The sequence below is a fragment of the Myotis brandtii genome, unplaced genomic scaffold (genome assembly GCF_000412655.1).
Source record: "Myotis brandtii unplaced genomic scaffold, ASM41265v1 scaffold106, whole genome shotgun sequence".
In the NCBI taxonomy this organism is placed as follows: Eukaryota; Metazoa; Chordata; class Mammalia; order Chiroptera; family Vespertilionidae; genus Myotis; species Myotis brandtii.
Genome location: NW_005353584.1, coordinates 1263028 through 1272991, shown reverse-complemented (window position 1 = coordinate 1272991; position 9964 = coordinate 1263028). Strand labels below are relative to the sequence as shown.

The 9964-nt window shown below is 40.1% G+C and overlaps 1 protein-coding gene across 1 annotated transcript in view; it reads left to right on the top strand.

Annotated features, from left to right (window-relative positions):
• MORC1 (MORC family CW-type zinc finger 1) overlaps nucleotides 1–9964 on the top strand; it is a 144524-nt gene that overhangs the window by 86213 nt on the left and 48347 nt on the right. Inside the window, exon 17 of the mRNA XM_014540912.1 lies at nucleotides 217–355. Within this exon, the coding sequence (XP_014396398.1) occupies nucleotides 217–355 (139 nt within the window). The remainder of the gene's footprint in view (nucleotides 1–216; nucleotides 356–9964) is intronic.

The following is a 9964-nucleotide window of genomic DNA, read 5'->3' as shown; positions in this document are numbered from 1 at the left end:
CCCCCCCCCCCCCCCCATTAAGCTCTTTTTCATGATTTAAGGTCTTGTATTTCCTAAAGTCATCAATACAATGCTCTTCCCTTATATTCAAATTTTGGAAATAAGACATAAAGACTTTTTATGCTTGTAGAAGTAAATAATCCTTTACAGACAGTAAATAGTTTTATGTTCCCTCCTGATGTTATTATATATCTCTTATACTTGTTGATTGTGAAGTTGTCATCAGGCGGAACGCTTACCTCCCATCCCCCTGGGCACCATGAGCACAGTATCACTATCAAAAAATGAGAAAGAGAAGCGACTTCAGGAATCAGTCCGAAGGTATCAGGATCAACTGGCAGAACAGCAGCTGGAGGTAAGCAGTTAATTCTTTTCAAAATCCACCCTGACGCTTGAGCTGTTGGTTTCGTGTGTGCAAATGACTAATGGTTTACCCAGGTTAAGCATTCAACCTCTTTTTTCCATCCTCTTTTGTCGCCTCCTCCCAATTTTGGACACCTAAGGACTGTTCTAGAGGTGAGCCACAATGGCTCCCGGGGGCCAGACAGGGAGGAGAGTTCTTAAAAAAATACTGGAATGTGTTATCTGAGTCCCCGTGTGAGGAACAGGGAGCTTATTTCCATTCTAGGAATGCACGCAGAGCCTCATAGAGGTCACCCCAAATGTCAAAGGTCAAGTGGCAGAGACTGGGACACCAGTCTGTGTGACTCCAAAGGTTAGGCTCTTTTAAATTTATTAAACTTCTTCCTTAAGGGCAGAATTTTTAGGTAAAGAGTTGTTCTTTTAAAAAAATATTAGCCTGTTAATACAGAAACTCAGAATCATATTTAATTGTTAAGAAAATTCAATGAATAAAACATTACTATCAGTAAATGTAGGTAACCATGACAATTTCAAGTGAAGGAAAATTTGCAGAAATATTGTTTTAATCTCTGCTCTAATAAAGTCATTAGATCTCTGTTTCCTTTATGGATTTGGCACCTAAATTCAATAATTTTTAATAGTATAGCATGTCAACTTCAAATAGCACTTGAGAAGGTCAGCCACCTATGTCCAAATGTGTGACCCCTCTCTACATGTCAGGACATAAACTGCTCATTCAAATCGAAAAGTCTTTTGCAGAGAGGGAGGTAAGACCCCCCTAGATTTAATGCCTTATTATTATGTGTATTCCTGGGCTCTTAGAAGATAAGCCTTCCTTTTTTTAAAAAATATATTTTATTGATTTTTTACAGAGAGTAAGGGAGAGGGATAGAGAGTTAGAAACATCGATGAGAGAGAAACATCGACCAGCTGCCTCCTGCACACTCCCTACTGGGGATGTGCCGCATCCAACTTACAGGCCCTTGACCGGAATCGAACCTGGGACCCTTGAGCCTGCAGGCCTACGCTCTATCCACTGAGCCAAACCGGCTAGGGCAGCCTTCTTTTTTACCCCGGTTTCTGTTTTCTTTCCTGGGCTCCCCCCTTGCTAGGGATCTGCCATGCAAATCAGCTGCCATCTGAAACCTGATTTGCATATCACAGCCAAAGAAATCTGACCCTCCTTTATAGCCTGGAGTCTCAGGATTTCTTTGGGGGAAAATACTGATAGTCACTTTGGGAATACATTCTCCTATGCATTCCCTATCACCCTAAAAGCAGCTCAAATTTCTACAAATTTAGAGCCTCTGGTCCTGGGTTTTATAACAGGTCAGAAGTAAAGAAGGGTATCACAGCCTGTGCTTATTTTCATAAATAATTAGGTGGAGTCATATCTTTCCACTGTGGAATGTCTTAATTTGTTCTGTTTCTTATTTTGTTTACCACTCCTGGTAGCTCTGTGGAGGCATTCAGCACAACCTGAATTGATTTGATCTTTGTTGTTGTTGTTTTTTCCCTATAAGGTGAAGGCCAGAGCTGGCCCTTGCAAGTACCAGTGCCCATCATGAAGTCTTAACTACCTTTCTGTTTGTTAGGATTGGATGTTTTATTCATTAGTGAGGTAGAGGTTTTGATTGATGGTCGCTGGTGGAATAACAGATTTGGGCCATCCATTCTGTTTATTCTTTCTTTCTCGGTAGTTGACTTTTTCATAAAAAGTTGAGCCAGGTTTGCCGGTTCAGTCTGTTTCAAATATAAACAAAGATGTTTAGCAGTACTCAAATAGAAACCTACTTCTGCCAGTTCAAAGGATATAGATTGCTCGCCATTCTCTTTGCCCCATTTTGTGAAAATAAGCCTAGCATCTCAATATCAGGAAATAATTAGAGGCATGCCAGGTAATTATTGTTTGCACACCTCCTACTCTCTCATCCTGCTTCTGATTACAAATGCCTACTTATCCATTGACCAAACTTGTGAAGCAAGTATTAAAATGACCTAAATTTGCACACCCCACTTCTTACTCTCTTGTGCTTCAACTTTCATGGCAGAAGGTATCCTGATCTAAAAATTGGACAGTTGACTATATAAATCAAATACTGTTCTGGATCTTAGATTCTGTGGTTCTGGGCTTTTGTCACTGACAACCAGGAGGGATCGAATAATGACAGGGTAGCATTATGGTACGAGTATGAGAATTCAGCTACAGCTTCTTCTCCACCCCTCATATCCTCCACTGGTGTGTAGAGTGACTCAGTCTAACTTCTAAGAGCACCACCCACAGGATGCCCTAGTTAGAGAAGAGCCACAATGACTTAGAACACTATTCCAATAAAAGAGGTATTCCAATGATTGGACCTGTTCCTCTGGGAGAAAATGAAGCAGCTAGGTCCAGAGCTGTCATTTCAACAGATGGTGTCTTATAAAATCCTCACCACATTCCAGCTAATTTCATCAATTATAACAACAGAGGGAAGTACAGTTCAAAGAAGTTAACTTGAATCAAGTCACACATCTTTAAATAGTGAAGTTGGGATTTGTTTCCTTTTTGCTTCATTCTAGCACTGATCTCATGCTCTCACAGGATAAATACAGACAAAAAGAACCCGAGAACATTTACAAAGGCAACAAACAGATCATATTTGTTAGGGAAATGTGTGCGTTTTCTCTAATAAATCTAATAGGTGAGCTCAAATTCAAGATATAATTAATAGGCTGTGTCAGCAAGCCAAGACCCTCTTTATTCCTTGTGCTTCTGAAACAGTCCACTCCACTTTCTCCTTTCTGAGTAAATGAAGGAGTAATCTGTTCCTAACTGCTTCTCTAGCTCACCCCTTAGTACCTGCTGTTTTCTATAATGAGTGACTAGTGCCACCTGATGGCCAAACTATGAAGCATTTCCATTTTCCCTGTCTCTCGAATTGTTCAGCTACTAGTTGGCCTATTATCTGCATAATTTTTATTCTGTTTTTCATTAAACCCAGACGACAATTTAAAACCATAAAGTAGAGCTACACTTTTCCCCTTCTTTGTTTTAACTTACAATTTAGATTCTCTTCTACCTTCAATTGTATGGCAAGGATGAATGTGTCTTGATTGTGCCCAAGAAATATAGTTTGGGATACATTTCATTCAGGGTTTTTTGGCATCACTTTAAATCCACTTGATGCTCTCAGTCCTTAGAAGAAAGATGATAACTTAATTCCCTGAATGAAGCCTACTATTTACCCATTTATACATAAGCAATGCTAATGGGCAGTATCTATATATGTAAAAGGCTAAGCGACCATCTGACCGTCCAACTGGTAGCTTGATGTGCACTGACCACCAGGAGGCAGACACTCAACACAGGAGCTGCCAAGCTGTGGTGACTTGGCAGCTGCGGTTCTCAGGTGACCCACCTGGAACCAGAGAGAAAGGAGCCCGATTCTAGGGTGCGTCACCTGAGAACCACCCTCTTGCAATCCGGGACCCCTTGGGGGATGTCGGAGAGCCAGTTTTAGCTGGATCCTCGCAGGCCAGGCCAAGGGAACCCCACCTGCCAGAGGGATCCCCGCTCACTCCACAGACAACCATTGAGCCGCGGCGCCGGCCCAGGTGTGGCGGGCCAGGGAGGGACCAAGGAAGGTTGGCTCCAGGGCCTGTCCGGCCCATCTCGCCCAGTTCAGCCCTGCCGGCCACCTTCTAATTAATTTCCTTTCATTGTGCACAAATCTGTGCCCTGGGGCACTAGCGTTTATATAATCAATATGTTTGTGCAAATGGGCTGTATTGCTTATGTGCCCTCTAGGTCTTTCTGGGTTAAATTTTCTAATCAATATTTATTTCTTATCCTACAGTGAGTCCAGGCTTTCTTATTTGAGACCAGTTACTTTTCTTGAATTAGTTTCTTCCCTCCTATAAGGTCTCCTACTGAGCTGCTCCGTGCTCCTTAGCATGTTCTCCACTTCCATGCTGCTCCGAGTGCTCTTCTTCCTGCTGTTTTGTCATTTTGTCATCTTCCTCTCCCCTCATCCTTCAGGATCTGAAACTAATGTCATTCCTGTATGAAGTCTTCTCTCATTTCCGTTTGTCCTTGATGGGTGTCTTTTTTCAAGCAAATTTTGCTTTATTCCTGGTATTATAGTTACTTGTGTATATAATGTCTCCTATATTAGACTGTAAGCTTTTTGAAAGGTGGGACCATTTTTATTTATCTTTGCATTCCCAACAACACTTAGGCCTGGATCTTTTACGTAACAGGTGTTTGCCAAAGGAATTTGATTTATGCAGAATTCTTTACAAATAAGTACAAAAAGAAATATTTCTCATTTGAGTGGATTGGTTGACTCTGCATAGGTTGCACTTAAACCTTTTGCATATGTTATTGTAAACCAAAATGTCCTTACACTTGCTCAAAATAAAGTGTTGTATTTGGATGGGAGTGCGGAGACTGTATTTGGATTTTATTTGTTGTGTTCACAGTCTTTGCATCAATGAGTAGCCTTTGTAAAACTCCACGCCTATTGAAAAAGAACTCCAGCAATAGCATCCTTTTCTTTTGTAGTGCTCACGTGGACACAAACAACGCAATATGTAGTTTAAGCTGACAAGTCCCACATTGGTTGTTTTAGCACTAAATGTGGAGAGAGAAGACATGCTTAACATTTAGCTATGCTTTCCAGTTGAAATGGCATATCTAAGTATAACTCTGTAATGAAGAATGTGAACACTTTTTCCCATTTACAATTTCATCTGTTTAATGTGTCATTATTGTGTAGGATGCTGAGATTTCAAATCTGTATGATTATGCAGACAGATGTCTTAGGAAACATATTTATTCATCAAGAGTACTTTTCAGCTTCCTTACAGAAACTGCCATAATCTAAAATTTATGACACCTAAAGTCCTTTGTCTAACAAGAGGCTATTATACACACTGTAGCTGAAATATTTTACTTTATTACTCTCCCTACAAAGATCTCATTTCTCTATGGTGATGCATTGCTTTTCCAAAAGGGATGATGCATAACATATTCACATTTGTGGGTCCTGTGTTCACAGTATAGCAAATGAGACATTAAACGAATTGCCCATGATGAACTAGTTGAGAAGTTTCTTGAAGGCAAACATCTTGTGTACCTCCCACCATCACCCCTGGCTCACTGTTAGAAACAACTTCTTAACTTGAATTGCTTATGCAGATTATTCTTTTATCCCTTCTTGAGGAATTGATGTCACACTACCAGACAGAACAACATTCTTAGTTTACAAAACAAACAGGACAGCACCAGCCGTCAGAGGGTCATCAGTACAATCTGGCTTGAGAGCAGTGTTCTGTGATGAGACCAGGATAGTCCCTGCTCCTGGATTCATAAGTCTGCCTATTCTGCCCTGGAGATTGGGACCAAGGAATACCATCCATTGCTGTTTGCTCCTGGGTTTCACAGAAGTGACCAAATGTTGCCACAGAGGCACATAGCAGTGTGAGTCCAGAGGGAGCTCATCCTTACTCCAAGAGGGACAGGAGTAGCTTTGACAGTGACAGGCAGTCTTGCCACATGTCAGTCAGTCATTTTTATTCCATCCACAGAGATTCAAGTAGAGGTTCCGGTGTGTTGCCTGAAATGATTTTTAATGGAGGGAATACTAATTTGGGTTTCACTACCAATATGCCTCTTTTATCTCTGCCCTACAAAAATTCCTGAAGCACCTGAACTGTATGTTCATCCATTTCTCAATTAGTGTGCATGCTAATCAGGGACAGCCAGAGGCTGCCTGGTTTCCTGGGTTCACCTCAGGTCCTAAGTCTGCTCAGAATAGGGTACAGGTGTTACAGGTGTTTAACTTCCTTCCAAGGCAGGCTACTCACTTGACCTAATCTCCTTACTCAGGACCCAGGTTTACATTTTGAATTCAGTTTGAGGACTGTACTTCATGATTGTTCTGATTTTGAACAAGGGGAGGCAGGGAGGAGGGTTTCTTGACACATCTGGAGTTTCTAAATCAGTCCCAGAGAACTAATTGATGTCTATGACCTTTGCTTCACAGTGGTCTAGAATCATCCTTCCCCTGTTCAGAGAATTCTCAATTATGTGCGCACCTTCAGAAGCCTAGTTTCTTTTTGTCACCTATTTGACCCCTTTTACCCTCTTGGTCCATCCCCCTTCCCTTCCGGTCACCATCATTCTATTGTCTGTATTTATAAGTTTGTTTCTTTTTGTCGCGGGCCGTAGTTTGCCCACGGCTGGTCTAGAATCATCCTTCCCCTGGTCAGAGAATTCTCAATTATGTGCTCACCTTCAGAAGCTTAGTTTCTTTTCGTCACCTATTTGACCCCTTTTACCCTCTTGGTCCATCCCCCTTCCCTTCCGGTCACCATCATTCTATTGTCTGTATTTATAAGTTTGTTTCTTTTTGTTTATTTTTTTGATGCCACTTATGAGTGAATCATATAGTTCTTGTCTTTTTTGTCTGACTTATTTCACTTAGTATAATACTCTCAAGATCCATCCATGTTATAGCAAATGGCAGTATTTCATCTTTTTTTATGGCTAAATAATATTCTATTATATATATGTACCACATCTTCGTTATCCAATTATCCACTGAAAGACAGACGGGTTGTTTCCATGTCTTGGCTATTCTATATAATAAAAGCCCAGCGACTGAATGGCGGAACGACCAGAACAACCAGTCAACCAGTCGCTATGATGCGCACTGACCACCATGGGGCAGACGCTCAACGCAGGAGCTGCCCCCTGGTGGTCAGTGTGCCCCCACAGTGGGAGTGCTGCTCAGCTGACCAGGATGAGTGGCGCTCCCACAGTGGTCGATCCCCGCAGGCCACGGCCCCCACCAGTGCATGAATCTTGTGCACTGGGCCTCTAGTTGTAAACAATGCTGCAGTGAACATAAGGTTACATATATATTTTGGCCCATTTTTAATCAGTAGCTTGTTGTTGTTTTTTGTTGTTGTTGAGTTTAAAGAGTTCTTTGTACATTTTGAATAACACTTAGATGTTTTACCAGATGTCTCTTTTGCAAACATTTTCTTCCTGTTTGTGGTTTGTCTTCTCATTATCTTGATCCATTGGTTTTTATAACTTAAAGTTGTTTTTCAGATAAGCAAGATAGGTTTCAGAGAATAAGCCAGGTTGGTTGAGGAGTCAATGGAAAGTAAAGAAATGGGAGTGATAAGTAATAAGCTACTTTAGAAAACTTTTACTGAAGGATCAGAGAAGATAGGGGTGAAGGTAAGAGGGCATTTAAGGTTGGGAGAAATTTGTAGTTGGGAGAGATTTGGCAATGTTTCTGGACTAAGAGAAAGGAACCAGTGCAATTGGAGAAAGTTCACAGCAGAGATGAGGCCTGATTGATGTAGAAAAATTCCAGCAAAAACAGGAAAGAAGGATTACTAGAACTCAGGTAGAGAGTTTAATTTAGGGTAAGAGGATAGACATTTTTTTCCTCCAAGATTGTGGGAGAGAAATTAAAGGTGTCCACATATACCTAGTAAAAGAAGAGTCACTATTTGCATAATTGGAGTACCCAAAGAAAAAGTGAGGGCAGAACACATTTTTAAAGGTATAAGTCAGAGAAAGTTTTCAAGAAAAAAATAGAACTTCAAGCTATGTATTTGAAACATGGTAGGGAAAACTGTTTCAGAATAGTCAACAACAAAACATATTCTAGTATAGTTACTCAATTGTAAAGAAAAGTAATCCTTTGGTGAATAGACATAAAGACCAAATCACTTACAGGGAGAAAAAAATAGATTGGCTTCAAATTCTCTACAAAAGTCTCAGCTCCAGGTGGTAGTGAAGTAAACTATAAGATCCTTAAGGAAAGAAGTTGTAAACCAAGAATTTTATATTCACAATACCATTCTCAAATAAAAAAATCTACAAATGAATTTTGATAATAGAAAAAAATACACTTCAAGCAATTTTGTTCTCATGATTCCTTTTGAGGAAACAACTAGAGGTTAAATTTGAACCAGTCAAGAAATCATAAAATTCTACAGCAAAGAACTGGAAATAAGCATTAACTGCATTTAATTCTAAAAATAAGACAAAAACTCATGTAACATTAGGTATCAAACCGAGTGTAAATATCCTGGAAATGTAGTAATGATCCAGCTAACAAAAATAGGAGTCAAGAATGAAAGGTGAAAGGTAAGTTGTATGACCTATACTAGGGGAATGAGATCTATCATTTAAGCAATTTAAACATACTTTTTGGTACTAGTATAAACACTAACAAAGATAATATCAATAAATATCAGAAAATGTGAAAAAAGAGGGAAGAGAAAATAAATTTCGTTACTATTCAGAATAGGAAACTTATAGACACTATCTAAAATAGAACTAACAATAAGGGTATTATATAAAGTTGTCATTATAACGGTACACAAAGAAAAAAACCTACATATCAGAAGTACCTACACACACACACACACACACACACACACACACACACAAAATGGACTATATCATTAAAAACTTAAGAGAAATTATAAAAAAAAACAAAATAAAATTATATGACAACTAATACCAAACACATAAATCAATACATATAAATGGCCTAAGCTTACCTTAATAAAGGATAAAGAACTTCAGGTTGTATCACATAGCAAAGATCAAGCCTGCACTGTATGCAAGACATACATCTAAAATGGTAATTCAGAAGGGTTGAATTCAAATAAATATATGAAAATAAATTAGGGGTCCAGCCTAAAATCAGACAAGTTGAAATTCAAGGGGAAAACTTTAAACAGTGCAGGGAAGGGCACTTAATTAGGCAAAAGTCAGTAGTTCACAGTGAAGATGTATCAGTTACAAATCTCTCACTCCAGTTAATGTAGTGTTGAGTTCCATGAAGCAAAACCTACAAACAATACATGGAAAAAGAGACAATAATACTAGTATTAAGAAACTTTAGTTTGCTCTCAGCTTAGGAATGCCTAACAATTAATAATAATTATATAGACATACTAGAGGCCTGATGCATGAAATTCATGCAAGAGTAGGCCTTCGCAGCCCAGCTTCGTCTGGAAGGTCATCTGGAAGGTCATCAGGATGGTCATTGCACTGTTCGGCCATTCTGTCGATTTGCATATTAAGCTTTAAAAATATATATATATGTGTGTGTGTGTGTGTGTGTGTGTGTGTGTATCTCCTATATAATAAAAGAGAAACATGTAAATTGACCGTCCCTCTGCTACACTCACCAGCCAATCAGGAGTGAGTATTCAAATTAACACGACAAAGATGGGTTAATTTGCATACGCAGGCACTGGGCAGAGAGCAGAGTGGGAGAGCTGGCGGAGAGTGGAGCGGAAGAGCTGGCAGCTTGGAGGACTTGGCAGAGTGGGAGGCCATTGGATGGAGACAAAACAGGAAGGGAAAACCAAGAGTGCGGGGATCACCAGGAATTCTGGGAATAGTAGTTCTGGCGGCAGCCCCAGGACCTGAAGCAGAAGCCCAGAGTGTGGGGAGCACCGGGAATGCTGGGAATCGTAGTTCTGGTGGCTGACGGATCTCCTAGACCAGCCGTGGGCAAACTACGGCCCGCGGGCCGGATCTGGCCCGTTTGAAATGAATAAAACTAAAAAAAAAAAA